The sequence below is a fragment of the Bidens hawaiensis genome, unplaced genomic scaffold (assembly GCF_021521415.1).
Source record: "Bidens hawaiensis isolate Kalapana, Puna unplaced genomic scaffold, B.hawaiensis_p1.1 tig00030767_1, whole genome shotgun sequence".
Taxonomy (NCBI): Eukaryota; Viridiplantae; Streptophyta; class Magnoliopsida; order Asterales; family Asteraceae; genus Bidens; species Bidens hawaiensis.
The window spans coordinates 178817-205212 of record NW_027495135.1 but is presented as its reverse complement, the minus strand read 5'-3'; the positions used below and the strand labels follow the sequence as shown (position 1 = coordinate 205212).

Here is a 26396-nt window from a genome sequence, read left to right as displayed (position 1 = left end):
TATAAAACATTTCTTTCAACCATGCACATGTACTTTTTCCAAAACATTGGTCATCCTTGCTATTCCTTAAAAAGCAATACAAAATTTAGCATCATACCCTAACATACCATACAATTATTAAAAATTTAAAAAAAAAAGAAAAAAAAGAGAGATCTAATTTAACCATCAAACTCTTCTTAAAATGGTAAACTTTTCGAGGACGAAAATGAAGCTACCGATGACTTGTAACGCTCTGTTGATAAAAACTCTTGCCGTAAATTTGCCCTTTTTACAATCTTCCTCATATTGTTGTGCAAGCTTTGTTCCACCAAAAGTTTTACCGCGTTCTTACTTGAAAAAACACTTGGTGAGTCCAGTGATTCAGTATCGTCACCAGACCCATAGAGGGGCGCTGATAGAGTCGCACCTCCACCTCCTCCACTATTTTTAGAAACTTGTTTCCCTTTCTTGTCCCTCAAGATCTCCAGAGTCCTAGACGATCGTTTTTGTGCTAAAGCGCTACCTAAAAGAGTTAACTCGAGTAATGACGACATGATCCCCACCTCGATCATGGCTTGTTGATCTTCACTCGACTTGTAGGCCATCACCATTAGAACATATGACGCCTTTTCTTGACAAGAAGGCGAATCCATCCAACTTAAAACATCAACCAAGATCGTAAACACATCATCAACACTACTAATCGCGTGTCGACCCACAGGCGTTGACACAACATTTGTCAGAATCGAAAGTATTCTATCACTGATCTCAGTATTTCCCCCGACCGTGGTCAACAAAAACGGTACAAAACCATTGACCTCGACCATGAGCAAAACATTCGTGGCCAAAATAGATAGATTGTAGAGTGCCCTCAAACAATCTTGAATCACTTGTGAACTAGTGCCACCCGCGTTCGCCTCAATCAAGCTCTTCAGGGTCTTGATCAAGAATGAGATGGCTCCGGATGACCCAATGATGGATTTATTCGAAGCAAGTGCGCTTAATCCGAGAAAATTAGCGATAATTACCGCTGTTAAATCCGGATTGGGTGAACTTGGAGACTCAATTAACTTGAGCATCTTGTGCACTACTCCTGCTTCAACAATTGCGGATTTATTCCTGAAATTAAATTATAAACATTATATTTATATACCGTTTACGTCGATACAGAAGGCAAATGGACAACAAACAGATAAACACTAATTCGAGTAATCTAAACCCTAATTCATTATTTATTTCGATTAATCAATGTGATACTTAATCTAAACAACATCTTACTCATCATTTCCAATTCCAATATTAAGAAGAGCATAGAGAGCAGGAATTTGGGACTCAAGGTCTTCAGTTTCAAGCATTGCAACAAGCGGCGGAATCGCTCCGAGCAATGCGAGTTTCGTCCTCGCTTCCGAATCCGCCTTCGCTAGCTCCCTCACTTCCTTCGCTCCTAGTAACACCCTGCCGCCACGTAACCTCTTCACCGCCTCTTCCACCGCCGTGATCTTTTCCTCCGGCGAATATTCCGGCGACTTGACAGTTTTCCGGCTACCATTGCATTTAACCGTGTCTGATCTGCATTCCGGGGACTTGATAGTTTTGCGGTTGCGAGACGCGCCGCAGCCGCAGCGCATTGTGTTGATGATTTTGCGGCGGCAGGATGACCAGAGGTTGAAGTTGCCGGAGGTGGTGGTGGTGGTATGTCGGTGATTGTTTTTCATATTTTTGTTTTTTTGATTGATTGATTGAAATCAGTGGTACATTTTAGTTATGAGCATCTGTGAATACTTTGATGTGAATGTGATGTCAGGTCAGATACTCACATGGCAGTGGTACGTGGAATTCAGGAGTAGTGTGAGTGTAAGTGTACAAGTAAAGTGTAAAAGGTGAAGTTTCTTGAACAAGACAGGTTGCAGAATGATGCTCAAACATAGAAGCCAAGTATTAATAAAGGGTAAGACTATAACATAGGCACACTACTAAATAAAATCCACACCCTACAACTTCAAATGTTATTTGGTGTCATTTCAAATTCCAAATATTTGGTGTCATATCAATTCTAAATTCTTTAAATAAATTTCACGTTCTTTAACCCTAAAACTCCACAAATCTCGATAAAAGCTTTATATATATATATATATATATATATATATATATATATATATATATGGGATTTAGTAAAGAATTACTTTTAACTTTTTTTCTAAAAAATATTTTTTGATTTCTTTCTGTTTCCTCCCTCTAACAAGTTGATATTGTTTAAAAAAAATAAAAAATATAAACTAATTGTCGATAGCATATATGCAATAATAATAATAATGTGTGCTTCATATGTAAAATAGTGTTTTATTATATATAATACAACATAATTGCATTATACAATTCATGTTATTGAATATATGCAAATACAACACTATTTATTTTATGCAATGCACACTAATGCATATACATAATACAACACTAATGAACATATGCACTATATCGATTTTTTTAAATTTCTGCATATAATATAACACTATTGCATATATACAATACAAACAATTGCATATATGCTATTCAACACTATTGCACATACGCAATACAAACTACTGCACATATGCAATATAAAAAGAAGGTCGATGTATTGCGTATGTACACTATGAGCTTTTTTAAATTATTTTTTATTTTTATATTTTTTTAATGAAGAATAACAACATATAAGAATGATGAAAGAAAAAAAATTTAAAAATATTTTTTAATTAAATTGAAAATAATTCTTTATTAGTTCTCTCTTTCTTTAAAGAGGAGTTATCTCTTGATCCCCCCTTTTATATACGTGATGTGAGACAGTGAGAGGGAGGTCCCACCAAGAAGTTCGTTGAATGCAAATTTTGCATTTAAATTTTCTAAACCAACCCCACAATGAGAACAAGTCTGCAACCCGAATGCCCATTACGATAAAACACGATTCATTTTAGATTCTAACTTGAAGTCTTATGATTTTTAGCTTAAATCTTTACTTCTCCTCTCATGTCAATAAAACTAAAGCTCATTAATCATTAGTTTACATTTTCAATGTTGCAAAAGTCGCTAGGCGGTTCCTAGGCGGCCGACCCCCTTGAAGGGAGTACTCGGGGTACTCGGACATGATAAATATAAAGAAAATTAATTTTTGGATAATATATATATTTCAAATATCATAAGTTTACTAATTTTTATAACAAAATAAGTAAATATCAATATAAATAAGAGAAATACATTTTTAAACACTAAATTATTCTAAAAAATGTTAATCATTAATTAAAAAAATTATATCCGTTCTTTAATATTATAGAAATACAAATTATGTTGTATTTTTTAAGTGAAAATAGACCCAAGTTAACCGATTAGATGTGATTCTGACTAATGTTGACCACCTTTGAACAATTTTTAGTAACTAGGCAGAGATACAGAAACTCCCCTCGGCACCATACCTTGTAGCGAGTACTCGGCCTTGTAGACCTACTTTTACAACATTGCTTTTATTAGAATAACGACTTTGTTGTATCTAGGCTACCACACTCTCTATATTTGGAGAGCCCTGATGCCTCACTCTGATCAACCCTATGCCGTCTTAACGGGCCCACGTTGGCTTCAGAGTTTGGCTTGGGCGTTCCCCCCGGGAAACCATACCGACGACTGTCACTCAACAATCGTTGTGCCAACACAAGAGCAGAACTCTATGTCGTAACACACTGTGGGACGAAACCCGAGTGGGCTTAGGGTTCCAACTGAAAACTTTTGCACAAAGTCTAGCTCAAATCATTCATTGCCAATATCCACTCAAAAGTGACGCAAGTGAGATTCAAATTTGAGTCTCCACTGGAGAACTCAAACCTCGTACCACTGTATTACAAGTGGGGGATTAATCATTAGTTTACTGATTGGAAAATTTTATAGGTGGAAAATATAAAAACATATATAATAGAAAATATAAATAAAACTTGATTAGTTAGAGAGTATGGAAAATTATATTGGTTTTATCAATATATTCCCCCCCCCTAAAAGCTACCACTACTCGGAAGATTGTTCCATACCAAGAACATAACCACTTAAAAAACAAAGCTTCATCTCCTGATAGATATTTTTGGATATCGAATTTATATAATTACAATTACGGGAGAGTTGCAGCATTAGGACGTGTACTTTGTATATGTGTCATTGTATTTTGTTTTGACTGCCTTAAGTGTTGCATCATTACTTTTGGTTGTTGTACTTTGCTTTATGGTTTCTTATTAAGCTTTGTAACTACGAGTGTCAATGTCTTTTACACCTCTTCTGTTTCCTTCCAAGCACTGATCAATTTGTCTCCCTCTTCATCCGGTGTTTAATCGCTTGAGTTTCTGTGATTTCATTCATTTGATAATTTCTTGTTAATAACTATTTAAACTTTGTTTATTTTTTCAAGAGTAAGTTTAATATTTATTTTTGGAACTCTTTATTGAATGTTAAAATAAACGACCACATATATTTTTCTCCTTTAAATGAACCAATTCATTCATGAATAACTCTTATAAAATATTAGCATGGTATATAAAGTTTCTAAATATTGTTATTTTATATCATTATATAATATTTTCAGAGAAAAAGTTTACTTTCCTCCATCTGCCCACTAAACAAGAAACAAAATGGGAAGAAGAAAACAAACACAATGTTATCCATGTATTTGGTGAACCCCTACACTTTGATGGCTAACAAGTAACAACACAAGGCTAATAATATAGACTTTCTTTAGAAAAGTGTCCTTTTGATCATTTCAAACTATTTTCTCTTTTCAAAATTAAAAATGTTTTGTCACTTCAGTAAGTCATGAAATCCAACTAAGAGCATTCACAACAGCTCATTTAAAATATTATGAAAGAAATCTCTAAATTTTCAGAGTGTTGTAGGAAGTTATGAGTGGGTGAGAGAGAAATTTTTTAAAAGATAATTAAATAAATTTGAAGATTCATTGTTTACCATCTATTTATTTTTTAATATATTTAAAAGTGGTTGTGAGTGGATGAGAGAGAAAAGTTAATAATAAATATGTAAAAAATGTATTATTTTATTGCATACGAGAAAAAAAATATAGTGATTTTTAGTGTAATTATAACGACAGTGATAGATGAGCTGCCAAAAAAATATAGTGATTTTTAGTGTAATTATAAGGTGTTTGGTTAGTGTGATGTAATACATGTTTGAATTTACAGATTCTTCTTATAAGCCACTTCCGTAATTCAATTCGGAGTGGCATCAAATTCTCACAAAATTTTGTAAACACAAACAACGACAAACGATGGGCGCATTAATTAAATTTTATTAAATAAAGTAAACATTAAATAGTTATTAATTTTTTTCACTAAAAAAAATAAAGAAACAAAGCCTAAGTAATCGAACGACTTACCGTTCTAAAAAAAAGTAATCGAACGACTTCTTGATTCACTTATTAAGTAATCGAATGGCTTCCTGAAGAACACTTACTAATTTTTATTTTTTATTAACATAAATACTATATATGTGTATGTATACATGTTTCACCAGTGGCGGAACTTGAACAATTACGCAGGAGGGGCCAAAATATTGCAAAAAAATCCTAAGTTTTTACACACACGAAAAACAAATATTTTCACCAAATTAACATCATAAATCTGAAATTAAGAATAAATAATTCTTACAAAAACGATTAATGATAATCTTGTTCATGTGCTTGGCTCGAGAGCTCAGGTCAGCGAGAATAATAAGCAAGACAATTTAACGTCTTTTACTCCATCTCATCCAAGGAAACGGCTTAACGCTTTTTAAATTCACCTCATCCATATATTTTTTTCAAATTTATACATGTAATGTAATTTAAAATACAAGTAAAAGTTCTACTTTTAACAAAGACTAAGATAAAAAATAACATTAATAAAAAAATAAAATATATTCATCATTTGACAACATATTCATCGAAATGTTAAAAACGTAAAACCATCGTTAAAAAGCCAACAAGAAATTATGATGTATTATTGAAATTTGAAACTAGCCCAACAATATAGACCAAATGGACCTTAAATAAACAAACCCATTTATAATTTCATATTCCCAAAACGGCAAAACCCAGAAGAATTTGACTATATTTGTTCTTCTTCCTTAAGGCTGAGGGGTGTGGGGGGCGCGAGAGGGGGCGCGAGTGGGGGCTCCAGCCAATAATATTGTGACGTGTGGCAGAGAGAGAAACTTGATAAGATGGGTGTTGGTTGTGGTGCTCGCGCCCCGGGCCCTGGTGTGGAGGGGCGCGAGAGGGGGCGCGAGCGGTTTTTTTTTTAATAAACAAAGAGCCCAACGGCTCTATTTACGCATTCCCAGGCCACTTCACGCGTTATCCCAGCCGCTACCCCCTCTTGCGCCCGCCTGGAAATCCGCTCTCGCACCCCTCTCGCGCCTCGGTGGTGTGGTGCTCGCGCCCCGGGGCGCGAGCGGATGGCCTCACGCGCCCTTTCTCGCGCTCCACACCCCTCAGCCTAAGGTAGTTGCAGATTGATCCAATGTCCAAACAAGGTATCTTTTAGGTCAGAAAATAGGGGGGCCACAACCCCTCCCCGCCCTTCAAGAGATCCGCCCTTGTGTTTCACGCAACCATACATCATACAAAAAAATGAGAAGAAATCATGGATAAGTTCACTGGTTAAATGTCTTAGTTTTTTTCAAAATCAAGACTATCAAATTCTTTACTATGGACTTGAAAACACTTGCACGCACAGAAGATATGTGAGAAAATAAGAAAATGTCATAGCCTAGTTTGGTTATTATTTAGGTTAAGTATGTTTTTTAGATGTGCTTTTTTTAAAAAGTGTTGAATGCTTTAACTTTAATCTTAATGTTTTTCTTTCTAGCAAATGTTTTTATGTGTTTTTTATTATTTAATTTATTTGATATATAAGAAATTTAAAATAATTAGTAATAAAATATATAAATTGATATAGATTAGATAAAGGGAACATTAGATGATGAGGTGGCGGTTTAAAATAAGAACGCATTATAACTACTAAAAGAGAAATAAATATTTTTATATGTTAGTTTAAAATCTGATGTGACATGTTGAGTGGATGGTTTGAAACAAAACACGTGTGTCGCATTGGAGATGCTCTAAGTGATAGATCAATATGATTCAAGCTAAAACATATTATCATCTATTCATAAATCATAATACGTGAATTATATATGAGTACGTGTATTTAGACCACCCGTTGTGGAGTGGCGCCTTTGCCACATGGGAAAATGTAAGAATTTGTAAAAATATTTTATATGAAATTAGAGGAAAAAAATGCTTCAAAGATTTATTGAAAATATAATGTGCTATTGATTGGTTGTGTTTATGGGTGTTTTAGCTCCTAGTCCATGCACCTTAACGTGCTCCATATCCAAAATCAAGTTCGACGACCTACATGACCCAAGAAAAGGCGGTCTGTTGTGGAACTCGTCTGCCTGACATTTGAAAATTCCAGACATCTCAAATGCCAAAAATGTTGGCTCTCTCTCTCTCTCTCTCTCTCTCTCTCAACCCACATAATATTATGTTGTGGGTGTTTGATCAAAAAATGATGCAATGTTAGAGAAGAAATGGGTGTTTAGAATTTATCTAATGTATCTAACGTGACACGTTTGTGACATATGAAATGTCTTCCTACTTGTGTTCTCTTTTTAAGTTTGTACCAACATATGTCCCATCAAAAGATGATAAAAAAAAGTAAATAATGTTAATAAAGGTTAAAGGAGATAGAAAGTTTCGAACGTGGTGGTCCAAATTTTCACAAGAGAAGATAATCTATCTAGACTTCCGCATTTTCAAACAAAACATGCGGCCCGTTGTGGAACTCATTAGCCTCACATCTGAAAATCCAAACGCCTCAAATGTCAAAAATGTCGCCCCCCTCCTCCTCTCTCTCTCTCTCTATCTCCCTCTCTACACACACACACATGTAGTATATATTATGTTGTGGGTGTTTAATCGAAAAATGTTGTAGTGTTGGAGGAGAAATGAATGTTTGAAATTTATCTAATATACCTAACATGGCGCATTTGTGACATTTGAAATGTCTAGCGTTGAAGATCTTTTTAATATTCACGAATAGCATGTATTGTTTGAAAATGCGAAAGTCTAGATAGATTATTTTTCTTGTGAAAATTTGGACCACCACGTTCGAAACTTTTTCTCTTTAACCTTCTTTAACATTATTTACTTTTCTTATTTTTCTGTTAGGACGTATGCTGGTACAACTTAAAAAGAGAGCACAAGCAGGAAGACTACATGAATTATAAACATCCAAATATAAAATTAGGAAAAAAAACATATTATTTCTTCTAAAAGGCATCGCAATAAGAAGAGAGAAATAAATTTTTGATTCTTTTTTCTTATAATTATATTATATATTCGATATTCTAATAAATGTTGGTTTGTATGCCTAATCTAATCCCAACAAAGTTAACAAGTTAAGCCTAACACTTATTATTTTTAGTAAAGTACAACGATCATCCCTATGCTTTGGTAAAATTTCATTTTTCATCCTTAAGTATAAAACCAATTACGTATATATATCGTCCTTACGGTTTACTATATCTGTCACTGTCACTCTTTTAATTATTTGGGACGGATGTATGCGTGTTAAAATGTTATGTTAAACGGGTGCAAAACTAACTTTTTAATCCTTATGATTATTAAATAAAAAAAACGCTGGTATTAGATAACCCATTAGTTAATTTACTTGTTAATACTCGGTCCAATACCCAAATACATGCCCCGTATGTTTGCGGGTTTTATGTATTAGGTATTTACGTAAGGATCGGCTTTATTTGGTCATCCCTTAATATTGTGAGACTAGAACTAGTGATCGATAGAATTGTGATTTGATTGGTATTTCAGGTGAGCTACCTTAGGATTAATTAGATCTGTATAAAAGGGCCTGGGACTTTGTTAAGATCTTTCTTATTCATGGTTAGGCAATCAGTTGACTTACTATCGTAAGGTGCTTTAGTCTAGTTGTGTTTTGGGCCTTTTGGCCGTTCTAAGTCACTGATAGCTTTGATTGGAGTTTCTTTGTGGTTGAGACACTTACCGTGTGTAGCATCTTGTTTTTCTTTTGTCATAGGATTGCATGCCTTTAACGAGGATCTATCTATTGTGTCCTAGTCACAACAGTAGATTTACAAGGTCGAGTACTTGCTACAAGGTATGTCGTCGATGCGTGTTTTTTTAACTCCGCCTAGTTACTAAGATTCAATCAAAGGTGGTCAACCTCAGTTAAGATCGAATCTAATCGGTGAACTTGGGTCGATATTGACTTAAAAGAATAAAACATAATTCGTATTTATATAATATTAAAGAATAAATATCATTTTTAAAATTAATGATTAACAATTAATTTATTATTTAAAAATTTATTTCTCTTATTTATGTTGATATTTACCTATTTTGTTATTCAGTATACTTATGATATTTGACATATATATAATATCCAAAAATTAATTTTCTTTATATTTAGCATGTTTGAGTACACTCGGAGTACACCAACTTCCCACTCGACCACCTATGGTCCGCCTAGTGACTTTTTCAATCTTGGTTACAGCCATCCAACTAGTAGTTGTTGATTCTTCATTGTAGTGGATCATGGGTAGCTAGGCATCAGGATATGGAGTCTTAGGTATTTACCTGGCTAGCGTATTCTTAGCAAGTGCGTAGTCTTTTAGGAAAAGCGGTCATAGTTAAAGTCAGCCATGATAGTCATTTTTAGGCCGAAAGGATTCGACTGTTAGGCCAAATATTGACAGGAGATTTAGCATCAAGAGCTGCGTATGTGTCTACGGATTGATATCTTGTTCTAACTATTACTGTACTACATACTAGTTGTATTTGTTCATTTGTGTGTAGTTTAGTTACACGGTAAAAGCCTTTTTAAAACCCTTGTTTGAAATACTAACACTGCATTCTCGAGTTTAAAATACAAGGAAAAGAAATGATAAGATTGGATTGTGGAAGAAAGGAAAATAAATTATATACTTAAAAGAAATTCTCGAGTTAAAATAAAAGAAAAGAAAGCTATAATTACATTCTTGAGTTAGATCAGAAGGAAAAGATAGGGAAAAATTGTAACATTACAATTATGTCCTTATAAAAACATGGAAAAGAGAATTGAGATAGAGTAAAACAGTAATATTGTAATTGGTATAAACTTTTCCTTCATAATCATGTCATATTAATATTTGGCTGGAAAGTTTTGGAGAAAAAAGGCTCAACTTTTTGTTTCTTTTCATTCTTTTTCTTTTCTTTTAAAAAAATAACTCAAGAATAAAAAAAAGAAAAAAGTTTCGTATTTTTTCTTTACTAAATCCTTAAATAAAAAAACCTAAGGGCGTGTTCAAGTCACAGACTTTTTTTAAAGGATTTGGAATTGGAATAGGAATTGAAATTGGAATGAAATGGAATGTTTGAGAATCCCTATCATGTGTTTGGTTGGTTAATATGTATTGGAATTAGAATCTTCTTCATTCTTGGGTTTTTTTTTTTTTTTTTTTTTTTTTTTTTTTTTTTTTTATGAACGAGGGCAAAGGCGGAAACGTTTTAGTTTTTTTACATTTTTCGTTTTTGATTTATATTTTGAGTTATGATTTTTTTATTAATTTTTTTGAATTTATTTTGGAGGGGTTTTTATTGTTAATAAGAAAATCCTTAACAATCCTTTCAAATAGGTGGGATTTTAAAATCCCATGAAATGTGGGATTTGATGTGATTTAGTTTCCATTCCCATTCTTTCATTTAATGAAACGAACATATCAATTCGTGGGATTTAAAATCTCATTACTTAGAATTCCTTACAAATCATTGAAACGAACAGGCCCTAAGAGTTTGGTGCCAGTTTAATTCATAGCCAGTTTAATTCATAGCCATGTCATTGACATCATTCCCGAACCCTTCAATATCTTTGAAGGGAAAAACAAAAGAAAAGCAGGTTTTTAATATATAAACCTTTTCAATGACTTTCTTTAACAAAAGTAAAACTTTTTACTCAAAACGGTACAACTTTTTAACTCGTGGCATTAACTATTTATACACATATAAATAATATGTACTATTTCAAGACATTCCAACCAAACTTGCCACCACCATTTCGTACCATTCCGCATTCAGTTAACACAATCATAGGACCCACATCATTAGTCACACCTACATTCAGCAATCATTTTCAAAGAAATCCAGCTGATTTTAAGGCCTTCATCAGTTAACACAATCATAAGACCCACATCATTAGTCACAATCGCTCGGCTGCCCTTTTTCTCTCGCTCTTTCTTTCCCCTCTCAATCTCTCGCCAAGTGACAAAACTATAAGCGTTGTAACCTTGATGATTTGCTTCAATAACAATACAATGGTATAAATACAAGATTAAGAATGTATAAGAAGAAAACAACTCCACCAGTAAGGAATTACAACTAATACATAATCTTAACTAAAATGATACAACAATTATGGAGAAGGATTGTGGGGATGATTGTGAAAGAGATTTGGGTTGTTGACTTGGTATAACGTTAATATGCCCCCACAAGGTGGACAACTAGGTGAGAAGTCGGATCTTGGATAGGAGAAGTTGATGGCATGGGTGAAGAAGAGGTTGTTAGGATTAAGCGCACACACGAAACTGAACACGACACGAAAGCAATAAACGACACGAGGATTTAACGTGGTTCGGTCTAAACTGACCTACGTCCACGGGTGGCAACTAGGTATTTCTTTATTGAGTGACAACGATTACAAGTACACGACATCAAATATATAGAGATACACTTAGGGTTTGTATCTTATTAAACAAGAAATCCAAACCGGGACGGGCCTGCCCTTTGGACTTCAAATAATAAACCGGGCCTACACCGAAAAGGCCTACGAAACCCAACAGAGGTTTCGTGAGAACATTCGACTAATTGGTCGTTTCTTGCAATACATGGCTTATGGAACCGTAAGGTACTTTTTCTCACAAACAAAATGAAAGTCCAATACAAAGTGCTTCATGTGAGAGTGGAATACGAGATTTTCCAAGTATTGTCACAATAAATGACCGGGATAGTAGTTAATGCACAATTGTAATCCAGCTTGGACCATAATGAAGCAAGTCATTGTGCCTAATGTCGTTCTGGAGCCGTCAATATAGAATTCTGTCTTGGTGGAGGAACGGGATAGGGTACTTTGTCGCTTGGGGCTCCATGGTGTGTGTGTGTGTGGGGAGGGGGGGGGAGGGGGGTTATAGAGGCGGTATAGCCCGTGGAGGAACAAGATAGGGTACTTTGTCGCTTGGGCCTCCATGCGATAGGATTATGAGACCACATCGTGTGGGCAATATATATTTTTTTGGGGGTGGGGGTTGGGGGGGGGGGGGGGGGTAAAAGGGGCGATATAGCCCTAGAACGCTGGTCTTGGGCTATAAAAAGAGGGGAGGGGGTACGGGATGATGGATTGTAAAGGGGGGGGGGGGGGAGGGTGAGATGGGGCCATACGATGCTTTTCACTAGCTATCTCTCTCATAGGCACACATATAATGGGGCGGTAAAAGGCTTTAACTCACAACGGGGCTTTATGAAGAGGGGCTTTAAATCCCCGCGTCCTAGGTGGCAATGATATGGAGGGGTGATAAAGCCCTTACACAACATATAGTCTAATCAAGGTAAATTAGTTAACCAATAGTGGTCCTTGTCACCTACGCTTACGGATCTCTCTCTTCTCTTTCTCATCACCTAGGTACCTCAGAAAAGGTCTATGTCCCATAAACTTTAAAAGAAGAAAGTTAACAAAGTATTACTTTTAGGAATAAAGTGAAAAAAAAACATTGTTATTTAATACAAGTGGGTTAAACTCTTATATATTAACGAGTTTTTTTTACAAAATATATCATCCTTGTATTAAATTATCTTAAAACGTTTAGAATAAAGTGGCAGACAAACGTGCAACAAGCTGCGCCGCAACTCCCTTTACTGAGTTTAATAAACAAATACTAGATAGTTATGACTATAAATACGAAAAGTGAAATAAGAGAAGCTCTCTTAATGGATGTATTTCACTTTGAAACTTTAAAGCTTTCGTAAGTAAAATTAATAATTAGAGGAGTCGGATATTAGTATGGTAAAGTTTATGGGTTGCTTCCCCAACCTACGTGGATAGATTGCCAAATTCCAATTTGTGTGGCAAATGTATATTGTGAATATATGACCATTGGATACATTTGAAGAAATGAATACCCCTATTAATAATCAATTTATTACATATAAATACCATTAACTCTTCATCATTTTCATCCACTCAAACATTTCATCATTTTTATTCACTCAAACTTTCATCATTTCTATTCACTCAAACTTTCACCATTCATACCGCCAAACGATTTTGATAACGATATTTTTTCAAATGATAGTAGCATACGTTTTTTCAAAGATCTCATCGAGCAAGCCGAAAGGAAGACACAACAACTTCATCGCGCATTTCTAAAATAAATCGTTCGACGTGATCGCGAAAAAGGTAACGAAGTTCTTATGAACGTGAAGGAACCAAAACACAATGACGATGTTTTTCGTTACCGATTTCGTATGTCGAAACGGTTGTTCTTAAAATTGTAGGTGATGCGACAACACAATATCCATGGTTATAAGAGGGATATGGCGAGATGATGAAAAAGGTTTTACGGTAAAATATAATTGGCCGAAGGATCATCTAGTTTGTATGTTCGTGTTTTATTTTTTTTTTGGTTTTGATCGTTGTATTATGTAATATTTTTAATTTTAATGATTCTAATTTCAATTACATTTAATAGTTTTATTTATTTTTAAATTAAAACAAAATTTTAGGGTACTTATGGGTAAGCGTCGTCAGTTATTTTGTGGTTTGTGGTTACTTGCGAGTAGAAATGAAATGACGGTGTATGATTGGCCAATGCATGAGTGATACTCATGAGTGATACCCATAAATGCCTATTTTCCCTCTAATAAAATGAACAATGATTATGACGGCTAGAGGTGTAAGTTCTAAAATTTAGGTACCAAAACGATAATGTGAACATGACACAAAAACTAATAGTGAAATCTTCCCGTTTATTTTATGATAAAAAAAAGTATTATTAAAGGAATTCTAAGTTGCTATAGTGATTTTGAAGATGTCTAATTAGTGATTTTAAAATATATTTTAGTATTTAATATTTGAAAACAACAATAACGACAATGGAAGTTGTGGTGGTTAGGGATGAGTTCGGTACCGTATCAAAAATCCTGATTCTAAAAATCACAAATTCTTGGTGCCGGTACGGGGACGGTACCTGTATTGAAGGTAAAAATTCAGAAAATACCGATACCGTACCGGCACTGATCCCGAAATTCAAAACTTTGGTACCAAGTTGGTACTGTCTCAGTCGGTTCGGTACCAAATTTGCTCATCTCTAGTTGTGGTTGTAGTGTAGTATTGTAGCGAATTGCAGGTCACGAGTTCAATCATGCTCATAGCCCTTTTTTGGGATTTTTGGTTCAAACTTTTGTTTTTTGTTTTTTTTAGAAAATTCCAATTTGTCTCCCTGGGTTATATCGTCGAGAGATGGAATAGCCATTGAAAACGAATTTGTGCATGCTGAACCCACACATTTTCTCGACGGACTCAGTATGACCCTTTGCGTCAGTTGACCGTCGTTGACTGACGGATGACAGGGGCATTTTGGTAATCCTCTCTTAACAATAACAATACTAATAAATAATAATATAATAATAATAATAATAATAATTATAATCAATAATTACCATAACAATAACAATAATAATAATCTAATGATCATCATCATCAACCTCAAACCCTAGAACATCAATTCATCATGTAGTTGCTCTTTTCTGAATCTCATCATCATCATCATCATCATCATCATCATCATCATCTTCTTCTTCTTCTTCTTCTTCATGTTAAACCAAACCCTAGATTTCCATTGTTAATCAATTTATTAATATTGGGGGCTAGGGCTTTGAACTAGTACCCGAACCGAAACCCATCGGATGAAATTAGGATCACGGCTGAGCGGGTAAGTTGATGGCGGTGAAGAGGAAGAAGACGGTAGAGGGTTTTGGTCCAGTGGGGGTGTTAGGCATGTGTGCATTAAGTGATTCAAATTTGACTGCTAGGTTGGTTTCCTTGCTTCTCTGTAAGAAAGAATCACAGATAACAATTGATTCAATTGGCACCTACCAATCAAAAACTGTAATTAACATACACGTTTTGTTATTGATTAATAATGGGAAAGAAGATGAATTGGTATTTAAGATATATGTATTTGAGATTTAGGGTTTTACTGAAGAGGGGAAGAAGATGCGACTGTTGGTGGAGTGATTGATAGAGAGGGTAAGGAAGATTGGGATTTAATATATATTTCATATTATACAATTATACTCCCTCCGTCCCATTATAAGTGTCATGTTTTGATTTTTCAAGTCTTTCTTATGCAACTTTGACTGTAAATATTTTTGTTCGTGCCATATAATACTTGATGAAAATTATATCAATGTAAAATACATTTAAAACCCAATCCATTCATATATTTTACATCAAGTATTATATAACACAAACAAAAATATTACCGGTCAAAGTTAAACAAGAAAGACTTGAAAAATCAAAATATGACATTTATAATGGGACGGAGGGAGTATCAAACATCAGATTAGCTCACATGGTAGGTTTTGTGTGTTGTTATACTAAAGGTCGGGGGTTTGAACCCCAGCCTCTACACGATTTTGAAATATAAGTTTTAGAATTAATTATAGACTTATGGGTAAAATGGCCATTTCAACCTTTTTTGGTTAGTCAACTAACGGTCAACTGACGAGTAGGGCACAAACTGACCCGCCAAAATTTCACAGACGTGCAACATGCGCAAATTCGTTATCAGTGGCTATTCCATCTCCCGACGATACCCAGGGAGGCAAATTGGAATTTTCTACTGTTTTTTTTAAATGGAAATATATATATTTGTATTTATAGATTTCTTACTAAATCAAGTAACGGAAAGTAGTAAGGTGGTGTGGTGATAAAGTTATCATAATGTACTATGTTTTATGCGTGTTTGAATCGTGTGACCGACGGGATTGTTGCAAGGTGTGAGATAGACGATAAGCGTCGGTGTTAAGTGTACACCAAATTGCCTACCTAAACGTAGCACCATAAATGAAAGGAACTTTTATAACAATTAACAAATCGCACCCATTGCCTAGCTAAACAGAGAAACAACTACAACGAATATACACCAGCGCAACCGCCTAGCTAAACTGATAAACAACTACAAGATACACCGGCGCAACACTCCGGGATAACACCTAGTTATAACATTATGTCTTATTAAACAATATTATTGAAAAGCTTAATGCACAAATAAGACAGCAAATGAATTATAACCGTGCCACCTATATCTTATTTTGTTGTTATAACTTAAAACAGAGCAAAGCATCAGTTAGTAGCAGACTAGCAGTTATGTATTTAGCAACCGGAAAAAAAACATCTTACCCACTTTGCAAGTGAAGAAGATGTTAAGACAGCAGCATAAAGTTTCATAACAAAAACCACCTCTCAACTATATAACTACTACTACACCAAAACCATGTATGAACAAACAACTCACAATCACATGCCCTTTATTCAATTACTTGCAACCATCTCCTCCGCACCCGACTGCCTCTCTAATTTCCTGATATGAACACCATCCTTAGCTGTTTGCTGACACGTCAACAATTACAGTATCATCTTCATTAAAGTCCCCTCTCAGTATCCCCATTGATATCTCATTCTCAACCAACTGCTGTATCACCCTCTTCACGGGCCGTGCCCCAAAGTTCGGGTCAAACCCCAGCTTCCCAAGAAAATCAGCAGCTTCTTCAGTGTAACGAAGATCGATCTTCTTCTGTTTAAGTCTATCTTTTACCCGATTCAACTGCAGTACAACAATAAGCATGCTAAGTAATCACATTTTCTTCTAGTCGACCTGCTCGTGAGCTTACTCGAGATCAATTTACTTGAATTGAGCCTATTCTAGCTTACTAGTGAACTTAAAAAAGCTCGAGCATAAACATATAACCTCGTTAATTAACGGGCCTGAAGCCCAGCTTCACTTATCAAGCTCAAGTCGGCTCACGAGCCTAAACAAGCCCATTACTTATATAACTATTATATATATATACACACACACACAATAATAATAAGTATCTGTAAAATTATGATAAAAACATCTAAATGCTATTAGATATTATGTTACATACAAAAATTATATTTAAAATTTAAAAAATTAATTTAAAAAATTAATAAATAGTCAACAAACCAAGCCCGAGCCAAGCTCGCGCTTGAAAAACCACTCATGAATTGAGCTCGTGCCATAGCAATAGAGCTAGAAACGGCCAAGATCAAGCTCCCACTTAACTCATAAGCTAAACAAGCTGAGCTCTAGGCTCTAGCTTAAATGAACTCAGGCTCGCTCGAGCTCGCACTTTAAAAATAGGGCTTGAAACGAGCCAAACTCGAGATAAAAGAAGCTCAGGCTCGCACTTTAAAAATAGGGCTTGAAACGAGCCAAACTTGAGATAAAAGAAGCTCAGGATCGCTTGAGCTCGCACTTTAAAAATAGAGCTTGAAACAAGCCAACGATTCTAGCCTCCAGAAATAGAGCTTGAGCTCTTGTTTAACGAGCAAGTTAGACAAGTCGAGCTCAAGATTACGCGAGCTCAGGCTCGCTCGAGCCCTCGCTTAACTAGTAAGTTACACGAATCGAGCTCAGCTTGCCCGACTCATTTACGCCCCCCTAGTTTCAAGGTGTCAGACTATTAATGTTTAATGTTAAATAATCACATTTTTTGTATTTTGTATAAATGTACCTGAATTTCAACAATATTTCTGATCTGTGTTGAATCAAGCGGTTGGAAAACGATATATTCATCGATCCGGTTCATGAACTCAGGTCTAAAAGTTTGTCTAGCTAAATCAACCACTTGCTTCTTCATCAAATCGTAAACCGCATCCTTGCTACCATGTGTGCTTTGTAGCGTGTCGAGTATATAATGGGACCCAATATTAGATGTCATTATAACAACTGAATTTGTAAAGCTAACGGTTCGTTCTTGAGAATCGGTTATTCTTCCATCATCTAACAGTTGTAACAGAATGTTGAACACATCATGGTGTGCTTTCTCAATTTCATCAAAAAGGACAACAGAGTACGGTCTTCGCCGAACCGCTTCGGTCAGTTGACCGCCTTCTTCATACCCGACATAGCCAGGTGGCGCACCAACTAACCGTGAGACCGCGTGTTTCTCCATGTATTCACTCATATCAATTCTTACGAGAGCATTTTCCGTGTTGAAAAGGTAACTCGCTAACGCTTTTGCAAGCTCGGTTTTACCGACACCAGTGGGACCCATGAACATGAAGCTTGCAATTGGTTTGTTTGGATCGGAAAGACCGGCTCGTGACCGTCTTATTGCATCTGCCACTGATTTGACTGCCATATCTTGACCAATGACTCGTTTGTGGAGAACTTGTTCGAGTGAAACAAGTTTATCTCGTTCAGATTGTTGGAGATTTGATAAGGGTATTCCCGTCCATTTGCTCACGATTTCAGCAATATCGATATCGGTAACTTCTTCACGAAGCAAAGATTTTCCTGAATGTTGGTAATCATAAAGATTCTTCTCGGCTTCGTCCAGCTGGCGTTGAAGTGTCATTAACGTTCCGTATTTGAGTTCTGCAGCTCGGTTAAGATCATAATCCCGTTCAGCAGCTTCCATTTCTTGGTTTACCCTATCAATCTTTTGAAATAAAAAATATTACCACAATGGCACAATAACATTTATTAATTGTTAATTATTAATTAGTTAGTTTTCAGTTTATACTGTTAGTTACCTCCTCCTTGATTGACCAAATCCGGGTTATCAAAGATTTTTCACGTTCCCACTGCTCATTAAACGCCTTTTGTTTCTCTTTCAAAGAGTCTAGATCGGCTTCAAGTTTGGTCAACCGTTCTTTCGATGCTTTATCGGTGTCGTTTTTGAGAGATAATCGCTCCATCTCGAGCTTCAAAATAGCTCGGTCGATCTCATCTAACTCAGTGGGCTTAGAAGTAATCTCCATTTTTAATTTTGCAGCCGATTCATCTACCAAATCAATAGCTGCAGAACCACAAACTAACATTAATAAACAAAAATAAAGCTCTAAATCAATAAAGTGGAGCATTTAATATTGTTTTATGTTTGACCTTTGTCAGGTAAAAATCGTTCAGTTATGTAACGGTCGGCAAGAACAGCAGCGGAAACGAGAGCACCGTCAGATATTTTAACCCCATGATGCAGTTCATACCGTTCACGCAACCCACGAAGAATGGAAATTGTGTCCTCAACAGACGGTTGATCACAAAACACTTGTTGAAATCTACGTTCGAGAGCCGGGTCTTTTTCAATGTATTTTCGGTACTCGTTTAATGTCGTTGCTCCGATGCACCGAAGCTCGCCTCGACCCAACATAGGCTTTAGTAGATTTCCAGCATCCATTGCTCCACCAGTAGCTCCTGTAACACAAGTAACCATTATATTATCTTAAATCTTAACTTAAAAATAATAATTATTATTACTATTATATTACTATTATTATTGTAACTACAACAATAGAAAGTAAAACTGTTTACCTGCACCGACTACTGTGTGGATTCATCAATGAATAAAACAATTTGCCCATTAGATGCTGTGACTTCTTTCAAAACGGCCTTAAGGCGTTCCTCAAAATCTCCTCTGAATTTAGCACCAGCAAGCAACGAACCCATATCCAGAGAGATCAACTGCTCAAATTTTCAAAAAAAAAAATTTGTGACCTGACATTAAACGGTGTGCATGAAACCGAAAAACGAACAAAGATAACCAAAACCAAACGAAAACATCGGTTTGGTTTAATGTCATTGTACAAACAGAAATTTCAGTTCGTTTTGGTTTTGCACGTGATTAAAACCGAAATAATTGAAGCCGGACAAAAACTAAATATTTAGTTTTATCTTTTCGTAAAAACCATATCGGTTTTTAATTTTGCATGTAATTAAAACCAAACAGAATTAATAAATTTTAATTTATTATTTTGAATTTTAGGCATTTTTTAAAAATTTAATAGTGTACCCAAAAAATTTAGCCAAAAATGTATAATAATCAATATATTATTAGTCAACAAAAAGAATTCGGGCCAAATTCATTTTGTTGAGCTGACTTTTTTTTGGCCCAGAATTTCAAGCCCAAATGGAAAAACCGAAAAAACTAAACCGAATAGAGTTCATGCGCTTTCATCTTTTTTTTTTTCTGAAATTTAGGTAACATCTAAGAACTTAGTAAAATATTACCATTCTTTTTTACGGCGGAAAATTACAAGCCAAAATTTCAAAACCGAAACTAATACGAACCAAATACAAAAACCAAACGGTTTTCGAAACTCAAAAACTACAACCTCAGTATTTGGTTCGGTTTGAGCCCAAAACTGGCCTATGCACATCCCTAATAAACGCTAATTTAGTAACCATATTTAAGATTAAAACTTGTAAACTTGTTCAAACCTTACGGTTCTTGAGAGGTTCGGGGACATCTCCACGCACAATTCTTTGAGCTAATCTGCATAATAAATAAATTTCCACAATTTATAAATTACTGTACACCAATACATGAATACATACAAAATTCAAGAACATTCAAGAACATTCAAGAACAATAACAATAACATACCCTTCAGCAATTGCAGTTTTCCCAACACCAGGCTCACCAATAATAACAGGATTATTTTTTGTTCTTCTGGATAATATCTGAATACATCGCCGGATTTCATCATCTCGACCTATAACCGGGTCAAGTTTCCCCCTTCTAGCAAGCTCAGTCAAGTCACTACCATATTTATCAAGTGCCTCATATTTCCCTTCAGGGTCTGTTCAATAATAAAATAAGTTTGGTAAAGGAAAAATAAGTATTAAATTAATTTATTACATCTTTGAAGCAGAAAAAGTGATTTATATACTTTGATCAGTTACTTTCTGACTTCCACGAACTGCTTCAACGGCATCCTTCAATGATTTCTCACTTAGGTTCAAATCTGTAAACAATTTTTTTCCAAATCTTGTATCTGAAGGGAACGCTAGTACAAGATGTTCTACAGAAATAAAGTCATCTCCCATTTGTTTCTTAAACTTTTTTGCATTTTCCAATAAAGAACGGAGACTCGACCCCTCATCGTGGATTACTAAGGTCACTGACCTGCAAAACAAGTCATAAATTATCATAAACAGAACTCAACAACTCAGTAACTCACACTGAGTTACAACCTATAACAATACCTTTGGTTGTTGAGCTATAAAGTCATCCGTAGCTTGTAAAACTGACGTGTTGTCTAATCCAGCTTTTGTTAACAGCCCGTCTTTTTGCTCCAAAAGAGCTTTCATCAAATGCTCAGATTCTATAATTTGTTGTTTGTTACGCTGCGCTGCTTCTGTAGCCCCTCCCATGCCATCTCCGTGTAACTTTGAGGGGTATACTAATGTTTTTAACAATAAAAACATCAAATTACAACTATTCTGATTAACAAACCGTTTATAACAATAACAGTTTGTTATGATAAATGCAATCCCAACCGAGTTCTAACAGAATATGGCACCAATAACAGTTTTTAACAACAAAAGAACATAAAAAACTATAATAACTATTCTGATTCAAAAACCATTTATAACCCTTCCACTATGTTACAATAAATGCAATCCCTGGCAGGCATCAATAACTGTTTTCAATACAACAAAACATCAAATTATAATTATTCTGTTTATAACATAACAACTTTAGTGAAACGGTGTCGTAATTGAGAGCGAGAGAGAGACGTGTCAACGGCCGAAAGAAGAGTGCGCCTAACAGTCCTTCGAATCACGACTGCAGCCATGTAAGATTGTGGTTCTCAATTGGATTGGATTATTAATGATTGATTGGTTTATGAAGATGCTAATATTATTATTGATTGGTGAGGAGTTTGGAAACTGGAAGCTTGGAGAAGAAGAACGAATACAGTTTCTAGAAGCACCTGTTCTGTTCTGTTCTGTTGTGTTGTGTTGTGAACTCTCTCGGTGTGGGTTGCATAAACTCAACTTAAACCGGTTTGAGAAAACGAGTTTTCAGTCGAACCGATCCTTTTTACTTATAAACAGGTTGGTGGTGTTACAAGTAGTTACAACGGTTTTGGGGAAAAACGAATGTTCACCGTGTTTGATTGAGAAATTGGGCCGGTTTCTCTTTCAACTTGAACCGTCTTGGATCAAGAAACTGATTTGTGCACGTCTAATGATGTTTAGTAGTTACTAGGGGTGTTAAAAAAACTTTGAATCTGAATCCGTATCTGAAATATTAGAAAATCAGAGTACGAATTATCCGAAATTCGGATAGGCGTGTTCAGAAAAATCCGAATCCAAAATCCGTATATGAAAAATATGAAAATCCGAGTACGAATATCCAAATTTTCGGATTTGGATTAAGATAGTGATTTTGAAAATTTTGGATAGTTCGATATCCGAACTATCTAAACATTTTTTTTAATTATAAATAATAAATATTATTTACAAATTTAAGATATTTTGGATTTTTTTTCGGATAGTTTTTCGAATACTTCGGAAGTTCGGATAATTTTGTGGATATTTCAGATATATGAATTATTTTAAAAGCAGTTATTTAAATTTTTCTATATTAAATTTTTTTTCCAAAATTTTGGATATTCGGTTTTCTATCCAGCCAGATATCCGAAAGTCCGAATATCCGACTTTGAACACCCTTAGTAGCTACCTCATGCTTAGGACATAGTCAAATCGCTAAGACGTGCTAACAATATACAAAAGATTTTGGGTTTGAACCCATATTTTCCATATATTTTTCATGTGCTTAAAAAGGCTATCATATCATCATTATCATCGTACTCAGTATATTCCACCAATAGCAAAGTTATAGTAGGATCTGAGAAGGGAAAGGTGTAGACAGCATTACCTCTACCCCATGGGGATGGAGAGAGGCTGCTTCCGGTGAGACCCCGGCTCGATAGTAGTTTTGTATCAAGCCTTGGACATAAGGCACATAGCACTCAATTCATCAGGACACCGGCTGATTGGTGCAAGTACCCTTGTCTTTCGGCTATCAACGCCACCACATGATGCCTGATTAACCTTATGCCACTTTTAACGTTATTTTCCGGAGATTAGTAAAATAACTTCCGGAGATTAGTAAAATAACGTCAAAATTAGTGCAATTTCACTTTTGCCCACCCGAGGATTCACACATATATACATTACATGCGCGCACCGCAAGCAGGGAGTAAAAAGACGATCATATGTGGGTTTTAAATGGGTTGTTTTAACAAATGGTGGCTTCGGTCTAATGGTAAACATCTCCATAGGACCTGTGGGTTGCGGGTTCAACAATAGGAGAACGTTGTTTTTCTATTGTCTTTTCTTTAATTGTAAATTTTATTATCTACTATGTGTGAGTGTGTATATAATATAATATAAACTATAATTATTATTGTTTCCGTTTGTTATGGTATTGTCACTCTCTATAGTAAACGATGTGTATAAATAATGTGTATAGTGTAGCATTTCAAGAATACTACAATCTAAATTTTGAATTTCAAATAATACAATTAGATGATAAAATTACTAAATTTTGGTTCGCTCGCTACGGAAAGCGTCGCGCGTGAAGAAACGGAGACGACTTAAGTAGAAATTTTATCGAAATATGAATAATAAATATTATCAAAACGACCCCTTTTATCAAAACTACATGCTATTTTTTTTATTAAATTTAACCAAATCGGTAAACTTATGGGGTATGAAATTACCAACTAAACAAATTTAAAAATAACAAACAAACAAACAAAAGCTAAAATCTCTCTCTCCCACAGGTTTCAAACTTGGGTTACCATGTTAGTGGGCGACTGGGCGTGACCTTAACCTCCCGACCCTTTTTTTTATAATAAGTGTGTGTGGGTGTGCATACCAACACTTTCACACACATATAATTCAAAACTGTCCTTTTAATATATATTATGAGTGCGGTTACTGTACACTAATCTCTTATCGTACGATATGTACGCGAGAACTTCAAGCGTCCGATCAAACTTTTCAAAACACGTGCCTGATTTCTTGTAAAAGGGTAGGATCGTCAAAATAATATCCCTAAGCATCCCTAAAATCACTCCAAAAAATAACCGCATTGAATCCGGCACCGATTAAGCATACGAAACAACTACCCTAAAAATCAACTGAACAACGAAGATGGAGAAATCGAAGAACCCTAAATCATCTGCAATGAGAAAAGAATGAAGATCAAAACAAAAAGAAGATAGACCTCAGATTACTATCAAATCAGGTGGTTTTTATGATTACTGTAATCGTTTTAGGGTTTCATCAGTGTACAATTGATTTTGTAAGCGTTTGACAATCGTTTGTATCGCTTTGTATCATTCTATATTTTTTCAAATGAAATTATGCTTTAATTTCGGGCTTAAGCGTAGTGCAAGCGTTTTATGATTGTGTTAATATGTATATATTTTTAAGCGTATACAAAGCGTTTTATTTTAATTGCATCATCTGCTTGTATGGAGTTAATTCTGGATATGTCTGTAAGTGTTTTATAAGTGTTTGGGATGATTATAATTACTTGATGTATGGAGTTAATTCTAGATATGTCTGTAAGCGTTTGATAAGCGTTTGGGATGATTATAACATCTTGATGTATGGATTAAATTCGACAAATGTCTGTAAGCGTTTAGGATGATTATAGCAAATTGATGTATGCACTTAATCTTAATGTAGTCTATGGTGTTTATTAAACTTTCTATGTGTGATTCAGTTAAAGCTAATAAGGCAGGGGATAAAAACAATGATCTTAAACGAAAGAGTGTTGATAAGAATACTAAACAAGTTGATGCAGGAGTGAAAAAACTTAAAACAAAACATGTTGAAGCAAACTCGGATTCAGACTTTGAAGCTCCAATTAACAAGTTGTTAAAAAAGAAACGGAAAGATGTAGAAGGCAGTACCTCTGACTCGGACTTTCAAAAACCAAAGAAGAAAGTTGTAACATCATGAAAATTTCGAGTTCAAAGTATCAACTTTCCAAAGTTTAGGGACTAAAATTGCCAAAATCCAAACTCGAGGGTTAAAAACAAAAAAAAATTCTGTTTTCTTGACCCATCGCGCTACGTGATGGATCAAAAGAGACTCCCATCGCGTACCGCGATGGGTGTCTGACAAAGTGTGACATGTGTGCTACGTGACACACGGTGGCACTATGTGCTGCCACGTGTCACCACGTGGCAACACTGCTGCCACGTGTCAACACGTGGTAGGTCTACGCTGTGAGTCAGCAGACCTATATCGCGGTACGCGATAGGTCTGCTTAGGGACCCATCGCGTACCGCGATGGGAACCAATTTTTCGTCTATAAATAGCAGCGAAGGGCAGCTCATTTGCACATCCCAAACTCAGCTTTCACTTCTCTCTAGTCTCTCTCTAAAATTCTGACAAAACATATAAACGATCCGTCTCGTAAAATGTGTCCCGATCCCTCGTTTGTGTATAACGTTTCCTCGAAGTTCGTGCCACCCTCCACCCACATAATCAAGAAGGTGTTTGTCGTAATGGCTATGAGTCTCGATAAGCGTGCCATCGTGTATTGAAGATTGGCGTTCGAGAAAAGAAGCGGTGTTGGAGTGTTGCTCGAGTCCCTAGGGTTTCTATACGCCACTAAGGTTAGGCGTAATAATGAATTCAATATAATATAATATTATATTCAAGGCTTAAGCCTTAAGTCGAGGTTATACTCGATACCTCGATAAAAGAAAAGAAAACATAACAAATAAATGAATAAAAGAATGAATATTGAATATTGTGATTATATATATATGTGTGTAAGTATATATTCTTTGTTATGAAAATATTATTTAATGAATAAAGAGTATTCTTAAATAATAAAAGAAAATGATTACGTTTCTTGGAGAAAAAGAAACGTCGGGTTTCTAATATAAACTAAAGGTTTATAATTTACTTTTAAAGTAAAGGTTTTCAAGTAAAAGAAAATGAACTAAAGGTTCATCGAGGATTGAGATAAGACTAAAGGTCTTAAGCCAGATCATGTATCCGACTAACAAATATTTATACTCGTACTATAGGTGCGAGATAAAGAAGGGAAAGACCCTTGGACGGTGAGTGAAGCCGATCCTAAAGAGATAAGGTGAATACGCCCCCAAACTTTTAAACTTGTTTTTCAAATGAGTCAAACTTGTTATATGAAATTGTTTACAATGAACTATGTGTTCCTAAAACCGTTATAACTATGGGTATAAACCTAGCCCTCA

The 26396-nt window shown here is 35.2% G+C and overlaps 1 protein-coding gene and 1 pseudogene across 2 annotated transcripts; both read right to left on the bottom strand.

Annotated features, from left to right (window-relative positions):
* Positions 1–151: 151 nt before the first annotated feature.
* Positions 152–1900, bottom strand: LOC143580936 (U-box domain-containing protein 45-like). Its single transcript, XM_077063840.1, has 2 exons — positions 1258–1900; positions 152–1098 (listed from the first exon to the last, which is right to left on the bottom strand). The coding sequence occupies exons 1-2, from the start codon at positions 1692–1694 to the stop codon at positions 177–179; spliced, it is 1359 nt and encodes a 452-aa protein (XP_076919955.1). The 5' UTR covers positions 1695–1900; the 3' UTR covers positions 152–176.
* A 14494-nt stretch (positions 1901–16394) lies between these two features.
* Positions 16395–21941, bottom strand: LOC143580933 (chaperone protein ClpB4, mitochondrial-like; annotated as a pseudogene). The gene is made up of 10 exons (XR_013143743.1): positions 21843–21941; positions 21349–21545; positions 21033–21268; positions 20747–20942; positions 20581–20635; positions 19675–19824; positions 19249–19557; positions 18897–19162; positions 17873–18802; positions 16395–16938 (listed from the first exon to the last, which is right to left on the bottom strand). The product of XR_013143743.1 is annotated as a chaperone protein ClpB4, mitochondrial-like (transcript).
* Between the last annotated feature and the right edge of the window lie 4455 nt (positions 21942–26396).